This window comes from Larimichthys crocea, chromosome X (genome assembly GCF_000972845.2).
Source record: "Larimichthys crocea isolate SSNF chromosome X, L_crocea_2.0, whole genome shotgun sequence".
NCBI lineage: Eukaryota > Metazoa > Chordata > Actinopteri > Sciaenidae > Larimichthys > Larimichthys crocea.
Window position 1 is genome coordinate 32,013,481 of NC_040020.1, and position 27,127 is coordinate 32,040,607.

At 40.0% G+C, this 27,127-nt stretch overlaps 2 protein-coding genes across 11 annotated transcripts in view; both read right to left on the bottom strand.

Moving 5' to 3' along the window:
• The window catches only part of LOC104939516 (B-cell receptor CD22), a 509,789-nt gene that overhangs the window by 421,338 nt on the left and 61,324 nt on the right, over window positions 1–27,127 (bottom strand). The gene's annotated exons all lie outside the window — the stretch shown is intronic.
• LOC104930039 (slit homolog 1 protein-like) overlaps window positions 7,093–27,127 on the bottom strand; it is a 60,429-nt gene continuing 40,394 nt past the window's right edge. For all 3 annotated transcript variants that reach the window (XM_027283221.1, XM_027283220.1, XM_027283219.1), the window contains 24 exons: window positions 25,589–25,612; window positions 24,504–24,648; window positions 23,765–23,839; window positions 23,123–23,266; window positions 22,616–22,759; window positions 22,365–22,531; window positions 21,654–21,792; window positions 21,123–21,191; window positions 20,038–20,109; window positions 19,619–19,690; window positions 19,336–19,407; window positions 16,812–16,975; window positions 14,357–14,481; window positions 13,984–14,078; window positions 12,824–12,963; window positions 12,555–12,648; window positions 12,244–12,381; window positions 11,703–11,931; window positions 11,440–11,570; window positions 9,749–9,903; window positions 9,440–9,651; window positions 8,912–9,036; window positions 8,526–8,734; window positions 7,093–8,140 (listed from right to left, as the gene is read on the bottom strand). In XM_027283221.1, the coding sequence (XP_027139022.1) occupies window positions 7,878–8,140; window positions 8,526–8,734; window positions 8,912–9,036; window positions 9,440–9,651; window positions 9,749–9,903; window positions 11,440–11,570; window positions 11,703–11,931; window positions 12,244–12,381; window positions 12,555–12,648; window positions 12,824–12,963; window positions 13,984–14,078; window positions 14,357–14,481; window positions 16,812–16,975; window positions 19,336–19,407; window positions 19,619–19,690; window positions 20,038–20,109; window positions 21,123–21,191; window positions 21,654–21,792; window positions 22,365–22,531; window positions 22,616–22,759; window positions 23,123–23,266; window positions 23,765–23,839; window positions 24,504–24,648; window positions 25,589–25,612 (3,203 nt within the window). In that variant the 3' untranslated portion in view covers window positions 7,093–7,877. The remainder of the gene's footprint in view (window positions 8,141–8,525; window positions 8,735–8,911; window positions 9,037–9,439; window positions 9,652–9,748; window positions 9,904–11,439; window positions 11,571–11,702; window positions 11,932–12,243; window positions 12,382–12,554; window positions 12,649–12,823; window positions 12,964–13,983; window positions 14,079–14,356; window positions 14,482–16,811; window positions 16,976–19,335; window positions 19,408–19,618; window positions 19,691–20,037; window positions 20,110–21,122; window positions 21,192–21,653; window positions 21,793–22,364; window positions 22,532–22,615; window positions 22,760–23,122; window positions 23,267–23,764; window positions 23,840–24,503; window positions 24,649–25,588; window positions 25,613–27,127) is intronic.

A 27,127-nucleotide genomic window follows, 5' to 3' on the forward strand; every position in this document is an offset into this window, starting at 1 on the left:
CAGGCCGCTGGCAGCAAGAGGTTATACAGTGGATCCAATGAGCACCTGGAGACCACTAACCATGATCATATCAATAAAAGGACATCTGCTCTACGGCAAGAAAGACCTGCACAAGAGGAGAGGAGAGGAGAGGAGAGGAGGATGAAAGAAAGAGAGTGAGTGAGTGTGTTTGGATGGGGGAGGAAAAGGAGGAAGAGAAGAGGGGAGGAGGGGATTAAACAAAGAAGAAGAGGGCCTAGAAAGACATGCAAGGATGAGAGGAGAGAAAGATGAACAAAGGGAAGCAAGAGACAAGTGGTAGAAAAGTGAGGGAGGAGGGGGAGAAAGGAAAAAATGTGTGCATGGAGGAAAAAAAGAGGAGAGGAAGGGTGTGAATGGAGGAGAAGAAGAGGGTGATAGAAGAGGAGCGATGAACAAAGTAAGGAAGAGGAGAAGAGTAGGATGAGGGAGAGAACAAAAAAGGTGAGGGGAGTCTTGATTAAAATGGGATGAATACAAATGAAGTGTTGAGAAGAATAGAGAGAATAGATAAATAGGCAGAAAAAAAGAAACAAAGGGGGAAATTGGATGAGGACCACTTCAGACAAAGAAAAGAAAACAGAAAAAGTAAAACAAAAGAAAAGGTTGAAATAAAAAAGAAAAGGAAGGTAAACACACACTAAAGAGAAGATGAGAGACATAAAGAAAAGCTAAATTTTGATTAAATTATAACTAGAATGTTTTTGCTTGAACTTTACTCTGAGGGCGTGTGTGTGTGTGTGTGTGTGTGTGTGTGTGTGTGTGTGTGTATAACCATATCATATAATACACCAATTATCCAGTGGGATCCTACAACTAAGATAAAAAGAAGAAAAGAAAAAACAAAATGAGTGAGTTATATATGAGAATAACTGAAAGAGATGAGGAGTGGAGAGAAGAACAAAAAAAAAGCCCATTCAATGGACAGAGCAAGAGAGACGATAGAGGAGGAGAGGAAATAAGAGAAGAGAAGAGCAAAAGGGCAAGGACAGCAGAGAGGAGGAGGGAACAAAAAAACAATAAAGGAGAGAGAAAACAAAACACAAGCAAGGAGAGGAAGAAGAGGATGGAGAGAGGGGAGAAAATGAAATGTAAGTGTAAGAGGAGACCAGAGGATGAATCAATAAGAGTGGATGAGAGTGGAAATGAGAGGAAAGAAGGAAGGAAGAAAGGAAACAAGAGGAGAGGAAACGGGAGGGGAGGAAACAAGGGTAAAAGAAAGGAGAGTAGAAGAGAGGAAACTGTTAAGTTGACAAGGTGAATCTTGTCAATTAACAGCTGGACAATCAAACGTGTGCGTGCTCAGCTGGATCTCAGGTAGTCGACATCCTCTGCAGGTATTTAAAACCTACTGCCCTCTGCTGCTGTTAGATGTTACAACACATACATAAAAAAATATAATCCCATTAGGCCTTTGTTTGTCAGCTGCTAACTACTACATCATAGGTTCTCATAATTGGGCTTAGGACACCACATGATGTTAAGAAAATCAATTAACCAATAATAATAATAATACAAAAAAAAAAAAATTCAAAGCTTAAAAACTTTAAAGAGTCTGGTAAATTTGCAAGCATGAAAGCTTAAGCTAGGGTTCACGATTATGACACTTTAACTACATGATTATCATGACCCAAAGAATTTACGATAACAATATTATCTTTAGAAAATCTGAAAAAAATAATAATAATAATTTTATTGTGTGTTTTGTGTCTTTTTAGGTGACTGAATTACACTCAGAATATGAGTTAAGCAAGGCAAAAAAAGAACAAACATAACCAAAGGTTGACCTAGCTGTTGAAAGTTCTGGAAAAAGTTAGTAAGTGGAGCTTGAGGTAAAATAAACGGACACAGGGTTGATCTTTGGAATCCAGCCAGGATCCAAACAGATAAATTCATTGCCATTGAATAACATTCTTAAACACTTGGACTATTTGCAGTTTCTTAGGAATTGGTGAACTTCGCCCCATTGTTTCTTGTTAAGAACTGAGCCTTTCGAGGATTTCACTTTCATACCCAATCATGATGCTGTCACCTGTTACAGAGGAGCCTGTTAACTGTGGAATGATCCAAACAGGTGTTTTTTGAGCATTACACAACTTTCACAGTCTTTTGCCATTCCTGTCCCAACTTTTTTGTGTCGTGTTGAGTGTATATTTACAAAAAACAATCAAGTTTATTGTTGAAGTATCTTGTCTTTGTATTGTATTCAGTTAAATATAGGTCACAACCATCTTCAGATCATTAACTTCTGTATTTTCTTCACGTTTTACACTGTATTACCAACTTCTTTGGAATAAGGGTTGAATTTATAGGATGTTGGTTGAGCAGGCGGACACATGTGTACACCCTGCTAAAAGAATGTGGCCATATGCAATGCAGAATACCTCAGAATGTGGTCTGTGCAACCAGAGCTCAATGTGTCTATGATGGATTCACACTTATTATATTAATGATTTAAGGTACATCTTAGTGCGAGGTGTGAAAAGGGCCTTAGTCTTCCTCAGTGGATGAAGTTTAAAAATGTCACTTCCAGCCAGTAAACAGACATTTAGTTATGTTTGTTTCCAAAGAATTAACTTTTATATGTGACATAATTAAGCCAATTACCAATTTTATTCTAGAATACTAAAAAAACTAATAATGATAAATTGCAGTGAGGCAATTATAAACTATTTTTCACAGTGGGAAATGTAAACAGATAGGAATAGACTGAATAAAGATTTAATTTCTTGTTTTGACTACGAAGAATAACATGATTAGATATTCCACCATCTCAGTGTTGCATTAGATGTAGTTACACCTGTAAAATCAAGAAAATTAATTTAAAAAACAACTATCATGATATCTGACACTTAAGGCACCTAAGGAATATGGCTGTGTGTGATTTGCACATGAGCTAAACAAGGGCTGGTATAGATAATCAATATATCAATCAATATGTCCACTAGTGATAGGTTATTGATACACTAACAGAGGTGTTTCCTTCTTTTAAGACCCTGGAAACTGTTCTGCCTCGTCATATTGTTATTAATTTACTCATAGTTTATATGTATGCATATAGATTAAGACATTTTGAAGCCTTAAGGCACAGTGGTCCCTTTGTTTTGCTCTCTAAAGCAGCAGCCATGCAAAAAAAAAAAAAAAAAAGAAGCAGCAATGTGTACATCATTTACATATAAACACACACATAAACATACACATGTGGCCTCTTGGCTTGGCTCCCTAAAGAAGAACATGGCTTCTGCTTTAGGGAGCCAAAAGAAATGTGTATGCTTATATATGAATGTGCAATGGCAGTGTATGATATCATTTTTATTCATGTCCATCTGTAACTCAGTACTAACTCTGCAAACAGTGAAGAGACAATTTATTAGTGTCTGTTTTTCTTTTTTTGATTTAATGAACCAATGTCTCCTCAGAGATTAAATACATTAGCTCTTTTCATCTAGTTTGCCAAACATAAATTCTTCTCCCATTGCCACTGAATAAATTGTCTATATTTTCTGCACACACTGGCTAATTATGTATTTTTCTTTGGCCAAATTGGATGTATTGTTTGTATTCGTCCAGTTTGGAGATAAAACATTCGTTCATTCAGCCGACAATCAGGCCGCCTGCCATTTTTTTCATTGCAGTGTGGGTTTTTGTCCTTTGTGTGCGGCGGATCGTCAGTCTGCGGAGATGTGGAGGCTTTATTGGAATTGGGGGGTTGGGAAGGTGCTGCTGCCATGATTTTATCCTCTTTTAAAGACAGAGAGAGAGACAGAGGAGAGGAAATGAGAGCAAAGGAGAGGGAGTGGAGTGGAGAGGGGGAAGGGGCAAAGATGGTGATGCAGAAAGGTTGAAGGCGGGGGTGGGAGGCCGGTTGGATGGGTTGCAGAGGTGGAGGTGGGGAGAAGGGGGGTGGATGGAGGGATGCAGCAGTTTGCACTGGAGAGCAGACTGGAAGGGTGTGTGTTTCTGTGTGTGTGTTGGGGGAGGAGGGACTCTGTCAAAGCCGATGGGGGTATATATTATGTTTTATGGTTACGAGGGGACGCATAAATCACTGTTTCATTAAATGGCTTCAGTCTCAGAGCGCTGCCCCCCTCGCAGTGGGACATCCCTCTTTTCTCTCTTCCTTCTCCTCCCATCCTTCCTTACTTTGTCCTCCATCTTTCTCTCCTCATACTGTCTCCCATTATGTTCTCAAACCTGGCCTCCCATCCTCCTCCATCACTCCATCTACCTCTCCTCTAACTCTCCTCTTCCTGCCCCCACTGTCTCTCTCTCTTTCAACCCTTTCTCCCCCTTTCTGTCTCCCTCTCTTCTCCATCTGTACGAGCTGCCATCGCCCATCGACTCAGGCTCGACACTAGACAGCCGAGACACAATGAGGTCAAAGGTCAGAGCAACAACAAGAAAACTAGAGCCAGTGTCAAGGTTGACGAGGAAAGAATGGAGAAGAAAAAAAAATTAAAAACAGTGAAGGAGAAACAGCTCTTTATTTAAATAAATAGGGAAAAAAGCACTACTTGAACCAAAACACTATCTGATTTTTTTTCTGCCATCAGTGATGCGAGGTTGGTTTGGAAACATTTTTTTTTTTTTGGCAACTGAAAACAAAGATTTCTCTACAGTCTACAGATGATACAGTGACAACATCCTCTTCAACATATAAAAATACTATGACAAAATCAAATGCATTATACGCTTATAATATATATTACAATCTGTTAGGCTGTTACTGTGTGTAGATGTATTGCAGTTATAATAATCAGAATAAAAGCTACATTAGTCTGAATCGGATTCGTGACACAACTCGGCTTTTATGGAGAATTTAAGTTAAAAGCTAAAAAGAAAACAAGAAATAAAAACATGTTAAAAATTAATATTACGCACCTTTATTTTAGTTTCACATCCATATAAATAACATGTCATCATATATAAAAGCTACATTTTCTGTTGGCATTTTTGTGATGCGTTCACTGGCTCTTCTGACAAATCGGAGAGGAAGCGTTTGATCCGAACAAACACACTGCGTCATCGTATAATGAAGCTCATCATCAGGGACAGCATCTTGTCGTTGGAAAGCGTCTTACAATGACAAACACACGCGCGCGCACACACACATACACACACACACAACACTGCACTTGTATACTTGTGAGGACCTTGATTCCCTAACAGCTACCCCAACCCTTTCCCATGGCTGTATTATTTAAATGTCATGTTGAACTGAATGTTTAATGTTAATGTTTACCCAGAACATGTTCTAGCATGTACATGTTCTGCAAAATCATTTTAAATTTTGATTTAATTCCTTTTTTTATATATCAGCAATGCACCAAATGACTGTGTAAGTGTGAAATTAAAAATGCAGTGACAAACCCACAGATAAGACTCCTCTCTTTGAGGCAGTTTATCATCTTTCAGCTTATTGTTTTGCTCTTCTAGCCCACAACTTTTGGTTCACTTTCAACACTCTCAATAATATTGTTTCCCGACACAGTTAGAAACGAGCTAATGAATGTTGTGAAGCAGTGTTAACGTTTTCGTTGGTGAGACGGGACTAAAAGGTTAGAAGTGGACATTCAAAAAATACCTGAAATCCTTCCCCAACAGAAAACAGATATAGTGATTTTTTTCGACCACATTTCCTGACTTGCAAATGTCCATTAATCAACAACCTGACCTGACCTAGAAACCATCAACTTTATGCTTTAAAGCAACACAATTGTCAGGACTGAACTTTCCAAGGTGCTGAATTTGCTGCTGTGTTTGTTTTCTTCCCTGTCCACAGTACTACAACAGTGGGAAGATCTAACAGACACAATGTTCCAAACATGTTTTTTATTGTTGAATAGCAGCAAAACAAGGACCCTTTCATTAAAGACAAGCCTCACACCACGCAAACAAATTCTGAAGAGAAAAAGGGGGAAACATGTATTACTAAAAATGGATGGCTTTTGACAACAAAAATTTGTTGTCAACTAAAAACTATGAAGGATAAAAATGACTAAAACGTGACTTAAAAGACAAAGCTGAAGACAGAATCTAAAATCTCTGCAAAGATTAACACTGTAGTGGAGCATGTAGCAGCTGAAAACCTAAGAGTGGTTTGAGACCAAACCAGAGCTAAAAGAGAGTGAATATTGTCCAAAAATATTACACCAAATGAATACTGCTGTTGCTCTTTTGCCCACAACTTTATATATAAGGTGACAATATGTGAATGTTGTATTAACAGCTTATTGTGTTACCCTGAAATGGCAAAAACCATCATAAATCTGGTGGTAGACACATTTTGGTTGGTTGCATGACATTACTGAAGTTTTAATATGCAGCCCTACCTTAACTCAAAAACTAAGTTTTAACCCTGAAACCTTAAGACCTTTAAAGAAGTGGGTAACTCACAACATACCCTCATTCGACCTTTAAAGAAGTGGGTAACTCACAACATACCCTCATTCTCAAGGTCTAAAAAAACGAGTCCTCACAAAGATAGAAGTACAAGATATTACATACACACACACACACTCCCAGCCCCCCAGTGAGACTGTACTGGGAGAACTGGCGTCTAGTGATCAGCAATGGGAACATGTCAGGACCTCTCTGCTGTCCCCGTTAACCCTGTCACCTTTGACCTTCAAGCTGCACATGATGCGGCGGTGACCCTTTTTATTTACATTTGGATAATGACCTTGGTTTATTTTACAATTTTACAATTTAATGATTTGATCTGATGCTTAATTTTCAAAGAAAAGTGTTTATTATTTTAAAACAGACGAACCCCAAAGCCACAGCCTTCATTCATAGATTCATATTATTGACTAAATTTAAGTTACCAAATATTACGTCAAAATCATCGTGCTGTTACACTGTGTAGAACATCAGCTCCTTAGTAAGTCATAGTCTGTATTTATATTTCTGGGTTGTCACTGATATTATCTATAGCTTACAGTTGCTTTTATTCCTACAGAGTTTTCTGTAAGTAAGTAGTGAGGATGTTTTGTGAGAAAAGGGTTTGGTCTGTTGCTAGAAATAACTCTAATCAGCACATTTCCACAACTCGTGTTTCAGCGCTTATGCTCATTTCACAAAGGTTTTGTGAAGCTGATCCCAGGTTGAGGAGTCTGCTGCGCCTGTTTATATTTGTATAACTCACACCTGTCACTGCTGAAATACTTCAAGCACAACTTAAAGAAACAGCAGAGGAGAAATAGCAGTCATGTCTGCAGCAAACGATACTTTAAAATGTAGTTTTATTTCACCAGCTGACAGATCAGCTGACAGATCTTAGTGCTGCTGTTCAGAAATACCTGCATGTGAAGTCTGACGGGTCTGAAAATCTTTACAATGCTGATAAAAGTGAATCATTTTTAACACTTCAAATTGGACAAAGAAACCTTCTATTTCATAAACAAGTCCCCGGCTTAAATTAGTACTTTTTCTTGCGACAAGTTACTGCTCACCGTCGTAGCTGTGAGGGAATGAAGAGCAGCCACACATCAGAAACACATAAGAGAAGGCATACAGAGGTTTTTCAACGCACAAGTATTAAAGATGAGCTGGAGTTAGGTAGTTAGCTTGCAGGTTCTCCTGCTGCAGATGAAGAGGAAGAAGATGACGATGAGGTTGACTCGTTGATTTCATGATTGGAGAGGGAAGAACAGTCTTATGTTACAAAACGGCGCGAGAACACACAAAACAAATACCAAAATGTCTGTTTATCAGTGATAGAATCCCTACAGTATGTGCACCTCTTTACCTTGGTGTGTATGTTATGTTTGGACATGTTGTGTCTGTGAGTGTGTGTGTTACGTGTGTGCCTCTGCATGTGTGTATGTGTGTAAGTGCGCACCATCACATCCACAGTACTACACACACTCCTTGCAGCCACATTCCACAGGCTTCTCCACGTCCTGTGTAAACGAGGTCCCGTCGTCGCACTCGAAGGTGAGCCGCCGACGTCGGACCCTCAGAGGGGTGCAGCAGGAAGTGACGGTGGTGCCTGGCTCGGTTCCAGCTTGGCATCGACCCCGACATTCAACCCAGGAGAAAGGCTTGGACGTCTGGCAGAGGACGGTGCCGCGCTGCACTCGGTGGTAATCTCTTACTGGCTCACCTCGACATGGGGTCTCTGTGGATGGGGGCACACAGTGAGGATTAAGACAGTGACGAAGAGGAGGAACAGAATACTTTTTTGCAAGTTGGAACAACATGGAACAGAATATTTGTTGGCCATTTTGATTGATGTTACTGAGACTTTTTTATCATAAAAATAAAAATCTGTGTAGTGTGTGTTTGTGACAGACAACTGCTTTTGTGGCTCCTAAAGAGGCGCTTGACTTCTTTACTTATCCAATATCTGCAACATTCTCCATGATACTTCAGATGCCAGATCACCTTTGTGCTTCATGCAGTTTGTGAAAGACGTTTAACATGTAGTGTAAAGGCAGAACAAAAACACATTTATGTCAGACAGTCAAAGCTCTTCCTACCCTGATCCCTCGTCCCTTCCTCACCTATATCACAGCTCTCTCCAGTGTATCCCTGCTCACAGATGCAGTGCTCTCCGTCATCTGTCTCCTCACACTGGCCATGCAAACACTGTAGACTCTGGCACAAACCCGCCGGCTCCCCCTGCAGGTTACACAATGCTCCGCGAAATCCCTCCTCGCAGTCGCAGCGGTATGTCTGCGCGTCCAACGTCACGCACACACCCTTCACACACCTGGATCAGAACAGAATGACGGCAGTGAGGAAGAGTCAGGAGGCGCAAGATTAAATTGATTTCCAAATTTTAAAGTTAATACAGCGTGGAACAATGTTTGGAAAGTGGACATTTCAAAGTAAAAGTAAAGTGCATGACCCTGCAATGTTTTTAAATGCCAGAACAAAACACACTCACTTGCTGCCCTCACATGGGTTGACACCGGTTGCTGTGGTGACAACATCCGCCCCAGTAAGGCCTCCTGTTACTGGCTGGTCACAGTGCTCTCCCGTCCAACCTGGCTGGCAGTGACACTGGGGACCCTGAAAAAGACAACATGTTTACTACTTCATCCATTAGCTGTGAAAAGAAAAGAAATTGACCATGTCCTCTTTTGCTTTTTCTGTGTCCTTCAAAGTTTTTCTATTTTACCAGAGAATTATTGGCTCTTTACGAAATTACACAGGTATTCATGTTTGCTATTAACGACTGAAACATTCAAGCAAGCAAGGTTATTTATAAGAGTGGAGATTTAGATGTTGATGGAAAGTTCAGGGAAAATATATAGATAGATAAATGACACTGGGACACAGGAAAACAAAAATATAAAAAATATTTGAAAGTGATCTGATTAATGCACGACTGCCTTTAATTTACCGTTAGCTATTGTTGTGTTTTTCACTGTGGACAGTGTTTGTATTGGTTGGATGGTTGTCTGTCTCCTACCTGAGCAGCGTTGGGTTGGCAGATGCCGTGCAGACAGTAGAGTTTGCGGCATGCCTGACAGCCCGGCACCACTCCTGGATTCATGTGGCTGCGGGTGAAGTCCTGCAGCTCATGGTTGATGTAGAGATTCCTGATGCAGCCGTGGAAACTGGACACATTGAGGGTCTGAGAGGAGAGACCCAGAGAGGCGGGCATCACCTCCTCAGGCATACCTAGAGAGACAGATGGCGAGACAGAAATCAGTCTGTTGACAGATATTTTTGTTTGTTTTGGTCCGAGTTTAGGTGTGTGTTGCCTCTCTGCTCTTACCTCCTACATACAGAGGCGCTTCCCCTGTGACCAGCTGGCTCCGACCCTGACTGTCCAGAGTTGTTGGCTCTCCTCCGTCCACAGACAAGTTCACCATCCGGTTAAAGGTCACCAGCTCTACTGTGTGAAACTGCCCGTCATTCACCGTCTCAGCGCTGTATGTAACACACATATCTCATATTAAATCTACAGTACAGGAACAAAGAATGACAGAGTAAGCACATCTGGTGTCTACACCTTTAGCTGGGTGAGCTGTGCAGCTGGATTAGGATAGCTGATTCAGTCAAGAAGAAGAATCAGAAAAAAAAGTTGAACAAAAATCAGTTCCTTAATTACAACTGTTACAGTGAAGCAGACGTTGATAATTGAATTCTTAGATTTAAGGCTTGCTGCAACTGTGGTCTTTATACATGTAGAAAGAAAAAGTAGAATCTAGGCTAAAATATAGAAATGAAATAAAATATGAACTAAAAACTGATCCCAAATAAAACAATGAAGTTATTTTATTTTGTTTAGGAATCTGTTGTTGTTTAGGAATTTTTAGGAATCAGTCAGAGAGAGAGACAGAGAGAGAGAGAGAGAGTGTGTGTGTGTGTGTGTGTGTGTGTGTGTGTGTGTGTGGGTCGGCTGGCTGGCTGAGCCTCCTCCTCCTCAACAGTGAACCATCCAAACATTTAAGCAGCCGACACCTGATCAAGTGGACACTCAGCTTCAAGTGTCCTCTGGCCGTGTGTGTGATTAAATCAGAATACCCACACTGCTGATGTCATCTGTCCACATTCCCGAACACTGCAGGACTCGCTCTGAGCAACAACACAGATCGTGCACTAACACACTCTGAGCGGCGTTGCTGGGTTACAGTGAGCTGAGAGGCTGCTGAGTGCCTGACGGTAGTCCAGTGGATCGCTCAGCTTAACCGACAAAATTAACCTGTCGCTGATGGCTGGTGCCACATGGTCAAATGTGATGTTGAACGGGACAGGTTCAGCAGATGAAAGTCATGCCCTCGCACAGAAAAATACAGTATAACTCAGCTCTAACTATTTATTTCCTACTCAGTTTTAACTGTTTTGTCAAGGACCTTCCTTCTCATGTAGGTTATGTTAACAGCACGCCAGTTTCTCTAAGAGATATATATTTGTGTTCACTGTGAGCATTTCATGGCTGAAAATCAGATTCAAATGTTAACAACAATGTAAAAAAAACAACAAAGTATAAATAAACATTCTGGTTTAGGGCATTTTTATATGAAACTATAAAAACTAATAACATAGATGCTTCACTGAAGATGACCCATCAGCCACTGCTACAGACTTTATCAGGTTAACATGCAAGCTGAGAAGCTTAAAATCAAGTATCATAATTCACTAAAAACAAACTAAGTGCATTTACTGCTCTTAAGTACAAATCTGAAGTACTTCTGCTTTATTTCATGCTACTTTACGCCTCCTCTCCATTACAGTTCAGTGCACTTTTTACAGCAATACATTTATTTGACAGCTATACTCTTCCAGGACCAGATTTTACATGCAAAACATTTTCAATATAGGACTTTTACTTGGAGCCGTTTTACAGTGTGGTATTAATATAATTAATTAATAATTAACTTTTATTTTGTGTTGCTTCTGACCCCTGTAGACAAAAGTGGAAGTGTTTCAAGTAAATGTGTGTGTGTGTGTGAGTGTATTTACCTGTAGATAGTGGTGGCAGGTTGGTTCCCGGGATCATATGTGACCCTGACATGACCCTGATGGAGCTCCACAGCGATGGGCTCATTGTCTCCATTATAGAGCAAGATACCGTTTTCTTCTGCTGTTGACACCTAAAACACACACGTAAAGACACACCAATCTGAGTATGTGTGTGTGTATGGGCTACTGCTAATATCTGATTTCTGTCATGTCGGTAACCTACAGTATGATGTAGGACTCTGTATGCAAGCTTGTATCCTCACCTGCAGCGTGATGTTGGCTTGAGGCCAGTTCTTGACGTCTTGGAGCTGAACGTAAGAATCTCTGTCGACAAAGTTGACACTGACAAGCTTCTCGCAGCTCTGACCCTCAAAGCCTGGAAGACACTGACAAACCGCAGTCTCCGTTTTCGCAACACAGGAGGCGCCGTTCTGACACAGAGCCAGCTGGCAGGGTGACGGGCGAGGAAGGGCCACCTCACAAAACTCACCACTGAGGAGAAGAAGAAGAAGCGGTAGACAGAAAAATACACGAGTTAGATATGAAAATCAGTTATAAATATGTATCAGAGATGACAAAACTCAAAATGAACTATGCAGATCTTTTATTGTTATTTCATGTTTTGTGTAACTTTAAATGATTAACACAGTAAATGAATTAAAAACAGTGTGATGTAAGATGATGACTGAAACCAGGTTTTTATTTTCCAGTGTTCCCTGAGTCCAGTTTTTTGTTTCCTAGTTACAGTATCTACAGTGATCTTCATGCTCCCAGGATTCCCAGTTTTCCTAGTGTTCTCAGTACCTGTATCCCTGTGGACAGACGCAGCTGTAGCCATCCAGATGGTCGACGCACTGAGCTCCGTTCTGACAGCGATGGTCAACACATTCATTATAATCTATACTGCAGTCTGGCCCCACCCAGCCTGGAATACACACACACCTGGAACACACACACATATACTACATGACACATGGTGTAGGATTTGGGGGAGTCAACACAGACCTCAGCGAAATGTACCTTTGTATGTGTGTGTCTGTATTTTTAATCCCATCTGGGATCTGAAACTTTGCTGAGCCTGGCAGAGATAAAGAGTGTGTATGTGTGTGTGTCACCTGGGGCCGGTAGGAGTGCTGATGCAGGTAGACTGATGCTGACAGGGGTTTCTACCTGGAGAACACACACCCTCTTCTTCCTCACAAAACAGACCTGACAACAAGAGGAGGGAAAGAGGGATCAGAGCAGATCATAATGGATCAACTATGTTCCTTTGTGACAAAATGTGTATTTTAAAATGCTGATTTATTACGGTTTCCAAATGAAAATGACTAAGTGGAAAAAGGAGATAAAGCAAGGCAATCCCAAGACAATGCTCATGTCATACCTGTGTAATCTGGAGGACACAAACAGGTGTAGTTGCCCACTCCGTCCACGCAGGTGGCGCCGTTCTCACATCCGTGGTCCTGACAATCGTCTACGTTCACCTCGCAGAAAGTACCATGGAAACCAAATGCACATGCACAGCTAAACAAATAAAAACAAAGGAACACGTGAACTGGAATATTCACAGCTACAAAATACAAAAAACTAAATTAAAAAAGGGAAAATATATTTATAACTACAAAAAACAACATAGTGATAAATATCTAAATTACCATTCACTGAACTTTAATATGAAATTTTTTAATTAGCTATTAACCAACTTGGCTTATTAGCACTCATGTTGTCCTTAAATTCTTAGATACAAAGTATTTTATCAATAGCTTATGACAGCATGTAAACGTGTGTAATAATAATGGTATGATGCTAACAATTAGCATATAAGTATAGCATGATCGACATACAACTGAAGGTGTGACATAATTTTTTTTATATAGATACAGAGATATTTTAGTCTAAAACCAACACTGACATTTCTACAGGTTATTCTGCTAATGTGGCTAGAAACCAGCGAAAAATAACCAAAACTGCCCAAAACAAAAGAAGACGTCTGTCAGGGAGATCAAATAATACATGTCCTGAAAAAGCAACAATAAGCAGCTGTCCTAAATGTGTTTCCTTTTGTGGTTAGATGTTGGTTTAAGGGTCATCAGATTTTGTAAATGCAGCGTTAATGCTAATTTTGCGAGATCACAAAATCACAATATCAATGCATTATGCCAGCTATGCGCTTGTGTCCGAATACAGCAGTTACAGGCCAATAAGTGTCCCATGTGCAACTACTGGCAGTTAAAGCATGAGCTACAGGTGTGGTTTAATGCTAGGTGTGTCTGAAGACCTGTGTGAGAAACGACTGCTCGAAAACAATAATGGCGGCAGATCAGAAATGGAGAGCATTTCTTCATTGAAAGAAGAGCAAAAAACGACAAAGAAGGCTTTTCTTTCTACTGGTTTTGGTACGTGTTTGACTCGTTACATGCTTCGTTGATCTTTTGAAATAAGCCCATGATACCCAGTGATAGAAAGATGGTTTATGCAATCAACGTTTTTTTCAAGGACAAACTTCCCAGATGGTTGATAACAAACCATCTGGCCTCTTGTTACCTGAACCCTCTGGTCTGTTCGTCACTGATGCAGATTCCGCTGTTGGTGCAGGGATTACTGACACAAGCATCAACTGGAGTCTCGCAGTGTTTACCCTGAAATATCACACACACACACACACACACACACACACACACACACACACACACACACACACACACACATTACATATAGAGCCTTTTCACAAGTGTACAACATCAGATCAGGTCAATTGAGTAATCTGATGGGATTATCAGTGACAGATGCTCAAAATAATCACTCACAAACTCAGCACGCAAACCATTAATTGTCACAAGGTGGCATCAAAAACGCAAATGCGCAAGCCTCTCTGTACACACACAGCATATACACACACATGCACACAATTGCATACCGTGAAGCCAGACTTGCAGGTACAGGTGTACAGTTGTGCATGGTCGACTTTGCAGACACCTTGGTTCTGGCAGGGAGAGGTCACACATGGGCTGCATTTAGCCTGAACAGACGCATCTACTGGACCTGACAACACACAACACGAAGGTCATTTTCAAAACGTTATTAAACCACAGAATGTAATGATGGAACTTTTATAGTTTGCATATAATTCAGAGCCTGTGCTATTGAATCAAGAATATAAGTCATTCAGGCATTGTAGAGACTGACAGGGACACAATATACAAAAAGCAAAAACAACAAAAAAAGAAAGAAAAAAAATTATTCTTTCTTTCAGTCTTCCACAAAAGAAAGGCGACAATTACAATATAAATTTGAAAAATCCAGATGTAACTCTCTTTAAACCAGACCAGTTCCTCGAAATAAAAAACACTTTCTAAAATAGTTTTTGCATTTGCTGCATTTTTATATATAAAAATTATATAGTTTGATTACCTTGTTCTGTTCTGTTTTTAACAATAGATAATTCAAGAGGGCAAAAACTTTTAAATCAAACTTTAACTTCCAGTGATTTAAATATCCATCCATTTTCTGTAACTGCTTATCCTAATCAGGGTTGCAGGGGGCTGAAGCATATCCAAGCTGACTTAGAAAGGCGTTATCAACCTGTGATCAAAAAGCTGTGATATACAAAATTTAATATTGTTAATAATTGTAATAATCTGGTGAAGCCTTGTGTGTCGTACATAACTCCTGCACTGCAGGTCATACTAAAGGTAGTACAGTAGCTGATGAGGATGTAAACAAACAACTTGACAGCTGATGTGTCAATTTGTTCATTGGTTAAGTCACCTATAAGCTGAAATGTATCAGAAATTACTTTAAATTGTTATGTGAAATGAGTGCTTGTTTTACTGTTAATGAACAAAATAAAGAGACCATCGTCTACTGTGTCTCTACTGCGTGAACGTTGAGTGAAATAAAGACTCACTCCTTGATTGTTTTTAATCTTCTTGAGTTAAGACAAAGACAGAAACCATGTAGAGTTCTGTAACAAGGAGAGGAAGCACCATCCTGTTTGCTTCACAAGAGGAAACATTAATTACAGCGAGCTATTCACAATGAATTATATAGTGTTAGTATTTGGATATTTAAAAACGCGACAATTAGCACCTGCTATAATATACACAGGGTTTGATAAAACTGTCACTACTGGAAAGTTCACACCATCTTCACACTATCAAGAGCTGTTATCACAGAAATCTATTAAAATGATTCACCTCTGTTTTTTTTATATCAAAACTTTAATTAAATGTGAATTAATTAGTTGTTTTTTTTATCGACACAAAAAATTGTTGAAAGCTAACCCCTTAGCACAAATATAAAACACTGAATAAAAGATTGCTGTCTGCACTGCCACACAACTAAATCGAGACTGGTGCTGCCAACTGTTTCAGAAGTCACACAGTAATTTGAATAAGGATTAAACACTGACTGATAAAACAGCACGACTGATTTTATTGGCTGATTAGAGCTTCTCTAACTCGATTCTTTTTTTCACTTGCCTCCCAGGGCTTACGTACATTTGTTTAAGTTAGGCATTCATTAAAGGAGGAACATCTCCAAATATCTATATCATTATCAGCCTCAATTGTTTTGATTAATTAGGCAAAGGGTCAATCAACAAATAAGTTGAAAAGAAATTAAATCACAACCCGCTCTGAAAAGCAAGTATAGATGACCAAATGTAACTGAAAGCAGCATTCTTTTATCTGTACTATTATGGTACTATTTCATTTTAGCCATAGTTCATTTACATCCTTTTGTACAAAACTATCTGACCCTGCACACATTACATCACATTTTTTGTGACCGAAATCTTAAAATAAAGGCCTATGCATCTACAACGAAAAAACAGGAAATTAGTAATCAATTCACAAAGCAGCTAAATTTTTCATTTATTAAGGCAATTTTCTGTGGATTTTGTACTTTAGTTAAAGATATTGTGCACTGTAGTGTCTTCAGCTGTGACAAGCATGTAGGAGTGAATGCAGTCAACTCCTGAAGATGGTCAAGAAAAGCTTTCTTATATTAAATATCATCTATTACAAAGCAACAGTATGTGGGTGTTCAGGCTCTTAGATCATTTTACAAATTAAATGACAGAATCACACAGAATTGAAACTGCCAATTACCTTTGCATTCATCACAAATCACTCAACATAAGTAAGTAAATTATTAAGTATAATATTTTCACTGTATAAAAGTGTATAAAAACAATCAAAACAAAGAAAGAACTCATCTTCAGTGCAAAAAATTAAACTACTTGAGAGCTTTTGTTTCATGTGCAGTTTGTAGGTGTGTGTGTGCGTGCGTGTGTGCGTGTGTGTGTGTGTGTGTGTGTGTGTGTGTGTGTGTGTGTGTGTGTGTGTAAGAGCGGCTTCCTGACAGCTTACCCAGACACTGGAACTTGTCGGCTGGAGTGGTGAGCAGCAGCTTGCCCTCCATACCACGGGGTCCAGCACAGCGGGCGATGCCAGGCTCCTTGTAGCCGCTCTTAACCCAGTCTGACAGCCAGAGCAGACGACAGTCACAGTACAGAGGGTTGGCTCCAATCGCTCTGATGAAAAGAAATAAGCATTTCTGTTAAGAAGGAAAGGAAAAATAGAAAGATAGAAAAGGGCAGGAACGATGAAAGGTCAGAGGTTAAATATTTATGGAAGTCGAGAGAGAAGAAACAAATGGAAAAGGAAAGGGTGAAGGATGAAGGATAAGGAAAGAATAAAAGGAAAGTGGGAAGGAAGAAAATAAAGGATAATAAAGAAGGAGAGAAGAAAGAAAGAAAGAAAGAAAGAAAGAAAGAAAGAAAGAAAGAAAGAAAGAAAGAAAGAAAGAAAGAAAGAAAGAAAGAAAGAAAGAAAGAAAGAAAGAAAGAAAGAAAGAAAGAAAGAAAGAAAGAAAGAAAGAAAGAAAGAAAGAAAGAAAGAAAGAAAGAAAGAAAGAAAGAAAGAAAGAAAGAAAGAAAGAAAGAAAGAAAGAAAGAAAGAAAGAAAGAAAGAAAGAAAGAAAGAAAGAAAGAAAGAAAGAAAGAAAGAAAGAAAGAAAGAAAGAAAGAAAGAAAGAAAGAAAGAAAGAAAGAAAGAAAGAAAGAAAGAAAGAAAGAAAGAAAGAAAGAAAGAAAGAACATTTTCGCAGTGTTTTTTAAAGCCACATGGTGGAGCTCCAGGCATCACAGCTTCACTCAGATACACATACACACACACACACACACACACACACACACACACACACACAATCATGAACATAATAATGTTCATTGATTCACTTGATAAGATTATCAAAGACACGTGGGATCAAATATCACTCATCATGTCATGTCCACACACACACAGAACAAGGTCAGGGCAACTGAGAGAATGTTCAGTTCTCTTCAGTCGATTAAACTCCACCAAGAACAAGTGATGAAGGGAAGAAAACACTTCCTGTCTTTTACAGACTGCACAGAGTAAAACACCATCTCTAGTCCACAGGTATGTAGACTTTGTATTGTTCTGACAGAGTACTGCTTAGATGTGGGGGCAGGAGATGAGCATAGTCCTGCAGTCATGGAGATTGTTTTATTAAACAATTTGGAGACCATCCACAGTCCAAAAACATGCACTTAACAGGTTAATTGGTGACTCTAAATATCCGTAGGTGCCAATGTGAGTGTGAATGGTTGTTTGTCTGCAATGAGCTGACAATTTGTCCAGGGTGTACCCCACCTCTTGCCCAAAGTCAGCAGGAATAGGCTCCAGTCCCAACGTGATGAGGATAAGTGGTTACAGAAAATGAATGGTTGGATGGAGGAGACCATTCAGAGGAACAAATCAGATAAACACAATCTTCCTCAGCTGGCAGCATCACATTACTCTTATAATGTCTTTTTTTTGACAGTATCAAATATGATTGCAGCTATATAGATTATTGTCATTTATGGATTCATTTGTCAATCATTTTCTCAATTGATCTATTGGTTGTTTTGAGGGTGACGTCCACAAATGTTTTGTTTTGTCAACAACTCAAAGAATATTCACATCTGAGAAGCTGAAAATCAAAGAATTTGGACCTTTTTTCCTAAACTATTAATCGACTGACAAAATAGTTAACAACTTATTTAATAGTTGACAAAATTTTAAGATCAATCAACAAATCGTTTGTTTAATCTAGCACCAAATACAAAAAATGTTATTGCTTCAAAAAGGCTAAAAATGTTGGATTTCTATGCTCAATATGGTGATACGCCATGAAACTCCACCTCCACAAATAATTTTAAAAAACATCAGAGAAGAACCTCAAAAAACAAAAAATAGTCTCAGCCACTGGGATTAGTTACACGAGATCATTTTACAGTCTGATTTATTATCCTGACTGAAAGTCGGTGGGATCTTATTTCAGAATTGATGTCACGCTTCAGAAGACAAAAATAAAAATTCTTCAACCCTCCCTCCCTTCCTCCTCTCTTCACCTCCCGTTCACTCCCTTTCCCTCGTCCTGCCCTCTATCCATTTCTTCTTCCTTCACTATTCCTCTTCATCCTCACCTCTACCATCCATCTTTCCTCTCCTCCTCCTTCCACACTCCGCAGATTGACTCACATGGGTCATGCTTGACTGAAGATGATTATACTGTATATGCAGACACACACACACACACACACACACACACACACGCCTCAGATCAATAGACCCATGGGAAACGATGGATCTCTCCAGCTAATTCAATTCACCAGGCAGCCACTTGAAACCACTCACTCTCTGAGAACTGGACTCTATCTGACTGGAGCCATAAAGGAATGGGAATGACACACACACGCACGCACACACAGACCTCATTCTGTCAGTGCAGACTGACCCTGCTGTCCGTTACACTCAGCTGGTGCTGTCATTATGTTTGTACATGTACATGTGTGTGCAACGTCGTCTATATCTGAGTGCTTACAGGTGAGACAGGGAGGCCACGTCACTGAAGATGCCCTGCTGCAGCTCCGAGATGTCGTTGCCATGGAGAGAGCTGAAAGACGGACACAGTTGAGGGTCAAAAAAACGGACAACCAGAAAACTCAAAGACCACAATGACTCTGACAGGCAGCGGGTCTCATTCAGTTCAACAACAGTAGACTATTTAGTGTCCAAAAACAGATGTAATATATCGAGGGGACGACAGTGATGTGGTTTGGCCAGTGACACACGAGTATGTTGTGTGTAGGTGTGCGTGAGCTTACAGCAGTCTTAGAGAACGCAGGCCACCCAGTGCCAGTGGAGGGATACAGCGTAGAGAGTTGTAACTGAGGATCCTGCAGAAGGGGAAACAACGCAACATGAACTTAAAGATAGCATCAGTATTAACACACTACAGCGGCATACTCCATACATGTGCTACAGCTCATATTCAGCCAGCAGCAGGTTGGAAGGTCAGTAGCCAAGTCCATGATTATTGGCCTGATTTCCATTAAAGTGCACCCAAAATATCAAAATGAAACTGGCAGGTCCAGTCACAGAGCTCATCCCCGAGGATGCCAGGTCTGCAAAGAAATATCTGCAGTGATCGTCAGTATTTGAAGTCATGACAATCTTATATGTCATCAAAAAAACCCTGTTGAAGATGCAGGGTCTAGTCACTTGTGTGTTTGTGTGGACTCACAGAGTGGTGAGCTGGCTCATGTTGTAGAAGGAGTCATCAGAGAGGGAACTGATTTTATTGTTGCTCAGATCTCTGCAGAAGAAAAAAAATTCACTCAATACACACACAGAAAATACTGCAGGAGTTAAGTTAACACACACAACACATACAATACACTTGCGCACACAGACGCACACAAACTAATAACACACACAGCAAGGACCTCCGTTACTCCCTGTAACGTTCACACGTGTTTTCACACAGACACACATTAGAAGGTGTTAAAATGCTGCTGATCACTGAACTTAGTTGATCACGTGAAGACATTATCTGTGTTTATGATACTCTAACGAATACATGGGGCTTTTTTAGCACGTGCAGGACTCCCCACAGAATTAACTGCAGTCCACAGCTCCCTCTGCTGGACTTGTTCATTAACACAGTCACTGTGGTGCTTGTCTGCACTTGCAGTATACTTCTAACATGCCAACACTTGGAATTAAAAGCTTAACAAAAAAAAGTGCTGATTGTCATCTTTAAATTGATTGCGTTTACGTCCATATCAGATGGGCTGTGTTGGACTTTTAGGGCAAAATGTAAATATAACTGAAGTCTCTGACCCACAGACATCAGCAGACTCATGGTAGCTCATCTATCAGGCCTGTTCTGCAGCTTCACTTCTTGCTTGTGTTGGCTGGTTTTTGCCTTCTGTCTGCCCTCTAGCAGTGACACATATGGTCAGCTGGCTTGTGGCCATATGATTGTTAAGATTATTCCACTCTTTGGTCCTAAAGTGCTCCTTGGTTATCTTGTCTGTATGTTTAGGGCTGTCGCCCTGCTGCATTGTGAGCTGTAAGTACTATACTACTGAGTACTTAAACATCACAGTCTTTCCTCACTTCAAATCCAATGTGTAAAACAATAAAACTGTGTGACTGCATGGTGTATATATAATAAATTCCATACTGAGTGTAGATGTGTTCATAGAGGCGGAAGAATAGAGTGTAGGTTGTAACAGAGTGTCAGTAGAGTGATGTGGCTGAGGGCTGATGGAGTGTGGCGAGGTACATTAGTGTGAATAGGGTGTTCAGTTGAGTGCCTCTTACACAAGCTGCAGGTATTTGAAAGTGGCTAATTCCTTAGGCACACTGGTGAACTGGTTACCATCCAGATACCTGTGAGGATGAGAAAAAGAGACATTTGTTTTGTCATTTGGCTGCTGAATGATCATTTCTTAATAATTCATCACTGATTCACGTAATTATGTCACCACAAAGTCAAGAGTTCCCTGATTTGATTATCCACAAATGAGCATAATTAAATTAACATCTGACAAAGTGCCTGATTACTGCAAAAAGATAATTCAGAGCATTGATAAATATGTTTTGAAATATAATTTCTGTGAGAGAGAGTGCATATTGCAACCGCAAACGCAATATGCTGCGGAATATCTTTTGGTTTAAACATTTCCATGTATTTAATGTTTGTGATCGTCTTTTATTCTTTCTTGATGATGACATGTAACAAACATGCTGCTGTTTGTTCTTTGGGTTGATGTTTAGACTACACTGAAAAGCCAAGCAAGTAAGGACTAAATGAGCAGTCAGTAAAAATATTAAAGATGATGTTAAACTCACAGTTCTGTGACATTGCGGGGGAGTCCTCTGGGCAGAGCCTGCAGGTGTTTGTTGCTGCAACGGACCACTGAGTCCATACAGGTACACTGGCTGGGACACTGTGGGCCCGGAGCACAGCTACTGTCATCCAGTACAGAGCCTGAACACACAAAGAGGACGGTGGCTCAACTTCTATAAAACGTTGAAGTCAAGATGTGATATTGAACGATGTGGTTTTCAAAAATCACTGTATTGTTGTGGTTGAAGACAGACGTCTGGTTGTGGTAAAACTTTAAAACCCAACCTCTGAACATTTTGCATTTTCTTTTTCACCTCTATCTAACTCTTCCCAAGGCGGACCACTTTTTGTTCTGTCTTCCAATAGTTGAGCAAAACCTCAACCCCCTCACTTGGAACAGCCTTTAAAAAGACTTGAAACTAAGAGAATTGGTCTTTCTGAGTATAGTATAATAGTACATTAATTGGTTGGAACTAGTTACTGTGCATACAAATTTTAATTATTTTGTCACATTTATGTATATCTTGTATGTTTTTTTGTGGCCATGTTATCTGTAACTATTTTATGCTGCTGTCTTGGCCAGATCTCACTTGAAAGAGACCACCGAACAAAAAGGGGCTGGAATGCTAAGGGGTCAATTCATGTTACAGTGATTATGCTATGTTCCCATCACAGTATATTTATGTTTTTATAGTTGAGTGTATGTATTGTACCATCCTCGCAGCGGAAGTCAGGTACAGCTACATCCTGCAGGGGGATCTCTCGGAGGAAGGCAGGGCCCTGGCAGCGAGGATTTCCTGTCACAATCCGCCGGCTCCGGAGCCACGCCCCAAACCAGGACAGACGGCAGTCACAGTTAAAAGGATTGGCCAGAAGATTCCTGATTGACAGAAGAATATAGTAAAATAGAAGATGAAGAGGATGCCAAAGAAGCAACAGAGCTGTATGAGTCTGTGTTACTAACAGTGTGGACAGGTTGGGCAGGGTGTCGAAGGCTCCAGGCAGGATGGTGCTCAGTTGGTTGTCATAGAGAGACAGCAGCCGGACGTTGGCCAGACCTGTGAAGCTGCCATTATGGATACAGCTGATCTTGTTGTTTCGCAGCATCCTACACAAACACACACACACACACACACACACACACACACACATTTGAGTAAATCAAGCCTTTAAAGACTGTACCGTTTTTGTACAGTATATTAAGACCAGTTAATTATTTTCCTGTAGTCTATGTTATGCCCTTTTATGTATCCCCAATCAAATGTAAACCTGTACATGGATGCATGGCAATAAACTTTAACATGACATCTTTTAAACCCAAATTTTTATGTTTAGTTTTTTCTCTTGCTCTCACTCTGTCTCTGCCTGTTTTTACATCTGACTAAATCGATTTGAAAATCTTTTTAATTGAGCTACGCACTTTACTCTCTGCGATTAATAATACTACAGGAGGAATATGAAGTGAACTCACAGCATGCGTAGTCCCTCCATGCCTCTAAACATGCTCCCTCTTACAGACTCCAGGTGATTGGCTGTCAGATGAAGCTCCACCGCCGAGGAGGCACCTTCGAAGGCCCCATCCTCAATCTCTGAGATCTTGTTGTTGCTCAAGTTACTGGAGGGATTAAGACAAAATCCAAAATAAGAAATATCCTGTGGTATTCACACATCCGTAGAGATTAAGGCCAATCCAACTGAAGATTAGTTAGCAAAAAGAGACTCCTGTTATACTCTTGTTATAAGTACCTTTTCCACATATTTTTACAGAGAGATACAAATTACAGAATAGATTGGCCAAAGCGCTTTCCCTTCTTAAGGGCAGACAATACAGGTAAGTGGGGTCAAAATTAACTAATAGATATCGTCATAAAAGCATCACAGTTGATTGCTTACAGTAAGACAAAATGTAATTAAATAAAAACCTAAATGTGCACTTTCTTTCCACTAGTCTGAAAGAAGACATGTTATGGAAGCAAAAAAGCTCAAAAATTAAAAAATTGACCAGTGCACCAGAGTAAAGGCTAAACAATGAAGTGTCTTAGAAGTGTCTTAGAAGTGTCTTTTGATGACAGAACGGGTATTCGTCATTGTCATAGCTTTCTGAGTGACCTACATTTTCTTGAGCTGCGACAGGCCCTTGAAGGCTCCGGTGGCCTCCAGCACGGAGAGGTCGTTGTTGTTGAGACGCCTGCGACGACAGTCACAGAGAGCAGAAATGAAGAGGATGGAGCAAAAACATCATTAGCCAAGAGCCAGTTTGGATTGTGTGTGTTTGTCCAATGAGTGTGCAGTCATGCAGTATGAGTCCATGCACAACATGTCATCATGGATATTCATAAAGTGTCTGTGTACAGCGTGTTTGTATTCATATCATGTGCATAGAGTGTGTGGCATGAGTGCGAGTGAGTGTGGCCTTAACACTGCTGAACCCACAAGGACTGCCCAATTTAGCATGTACGCTCGATTCATTGATTAATGTCTTTATCAAGTCAAAATGTTTCCAGCTTCATTATTTTATACCAATTAATCAATGTAATTTCCAAGCATTATTTTTATGAACATTTTACCTTAAACTTTTAAATATATATTATGTGTTTTATTCATATTAACTGTACAAAATGTACTGTTACTCTCACCTTTGATAATAAAGTTTATTGTTCAGCTATAAAATATCCTTCATCCATAAACATAAAGCAAAAGGTATTTCAGTCACATAAATCCTGGCTGCTATATTGCTAACAGACTTCTGTCTTTAGATGTTGATACTGGTAACAGCCTTGAACCTCCAGTATCGATGGACTCTAATCAGACTGTACATACTTTCTGTACAGGTGTATGTGTTTATGTCTCACAGCTCTTCGGTGGACGAGGGCAGGTGTTCAGGGAACTTGGTGAGGCGGAGGTTGGAGCAGTCGACCACGTTTGCCTCACAGCGACATTTGGCAGGACACACCGGCTTACTGTTACACTCGTAGCTCAGACGCCTGTCCTCAGTACCTAGACACATATGCACACACACAAAGACACGCACAGGCAGGACAAACCAAAAGACTCATGTGGGTCAAACTGATGGAAATAAGAATTCTGTGACTCTGCAGTTTTCTTACATCTTAAAGACAAGGGACACTCCTTTAATGACAATGACGTTCGCATTGTGGACAGGGAAGACAGGTGGTTCGAATGAGGAGTGAAAGAGGCTATTTATGTAAAAGTAGAGAAACGACCATCGGCCACACATGAGCTCAGGTAACCCCACCCCTATAATTAACATATTTTTTGTCTTTTTTATGGGGGACAGTGAATCTTTAGGGGGAGATAAGAGGACAACAGTATATACCGAATAGAAGTGGTATACATCATCTGAAAGCTGGGAAACTGAAGATTAATTTTCAGAGGCAGCTCACATTGTGTGGCAAGTTTTTTTTAGTCATACATCTGTAGTAAACATTGTGGTTTGTTGCTAAGGTGCCAATAATGCGCATGAGGGCTTTGAACTTTATGATATAATGTATTATTAATTAAAATATGATGGCAATTCCTCATAAACTATTCCTGACCACTTAAAATCTGATAGAAATTCCCTCCAAAATACCACATTACCGTAAAACATTGAGGGAACACATACTGTGATTTGGTCTACTTCTCTTTTGGAAATTGCACTAAGTCTCCAGTTTAAATCCTGTGCATTGAATTTCTGTTGGTAATGGGTTGCAGTTCTCCTTCTACTTCTTCAGTTTAACTAAAATCATCCCAAAATAAACTCCCGTGTTTAACCCAGATCTAACTTGATTTAACAGGCCAAAGTAGATCAGTGCATGCTATTGTTTTTATGTCATGTCAAGCTGATTGGGTTAAATTTGTTTTTACTCTAACATCCATTATCGTGAATGCTTGACAGTCAGTGTATACTAGAACACACATAGACAAACATAATCACCTGGGATGTGGTACTGCTCCTTGGCTGCCATGAAAAAGAAAAGGAAACAAAACTATGTCAGTCAAAAGGTTTGAAAGCTTCAAAGAACCAAACAGCCACACACACATACAAGCACACACACACACCTCCTGGAGGAGGTCTTGTATAAACCTGGCAGCTATAAACTTTAACATTCTTAAAGATGAAAGAAGGCGTGAAATAATCTGTCTCCTTGTTTTGCTGTTTTATGGAAGCGATGTGTCGGCCCGCAAGGAGCTTTCCAGGCCTGGCAGTGGACTAAAGCAGCGTGGAGCAGTTTATGTGGTGATCAGAGAGCTTGCCATGGTCTCACTGGCCAGGGGCTGGCTTCACACACTGGCATGGTGTGGGTGAAGGAAACAGCCTTGAGCTTCTAGATACAAACGTCCAGTTACAGTCAGTGGAATTAACTCGCTCCATTCTCATCGTGTTGTTACGCACTTTCCAACAAATACTGTAAACTTTCACACATGAACTTTCAGTCTATTTGTATCACACACCTCACAAGCTTTTCCTTTTCAGCACAGGGACTTCTCATTATGTTTTAAAGTAGTTTAACTACATTGCATATTTATTTGTCATATCAGGGTAAACTTCTATGTTTTCCATGGGAAAATAAAACAGAAGACTCCCAGGTAAAAAATGATTTGCTTTTCATCAAATTCATAGACTACGGAAAAGAAATGCTATTTTGAAGTCTTAGCTGCGCTTATTGGGCGACGTTCACACAGAGGTGCACATGTGACATCTGCATTTTGAGGGAAAAGGACACAATCACCAATTTGGAGAGGTGAAATGGAAAAAGTAATCAAACAAACAAGTGTAACAAATTACTGTTGGCAGGGAGTAACAAGTAATACTACTGTAATGAGTAACAGATTAGATTTTTTGAGTCCAAGACGCTGGAATATATACAACACATAATTATTTGTTTGTGAATCTAAACAACAAATAGAGACTGTTTTCTCACATTTGAGATTTTAGAGAAAATCACCACATCCATTCGCTTGTGAGCTTCTTGAAAAGCCAACAGTTCTTTAAACATGTTTGATTTTATCTAGCCAGAAACTTGTACCATGTGCCATGCACTTGTGGTTGGAGCGCCATAGATATGAGCCTGAGAGACAAGGGACAACAGGATGCAATCACAGATATCTCAAACTGGAATCATTTTTGTATCTGTCCACCTTGTCTGACCTTGACTCACCAAGACAAGAGACAACAAGTTCTTGTTGGTTTGATACAGTCTGGATTTTGAATCATAAACAGAGACATATTGACAGCAAATGTCACTAACTGTATACATATATGCTTATGTGGTTTGTGTATGACGAAAGGTTGTGGGTAAAGATTTTGCATTCTACATGTAATGTGTGTTATTTCTCTTGAGAGAAGATTTGCTGTGGGTCAACACAACTGTAGCTCATGAAGCCAGACTGTCAGTACCCATCCATTTTCTCTCTCTCTCTCTCTCCTCTCTCTCTCCCTCACAAACACATCACACAGACAGACACCCCACAC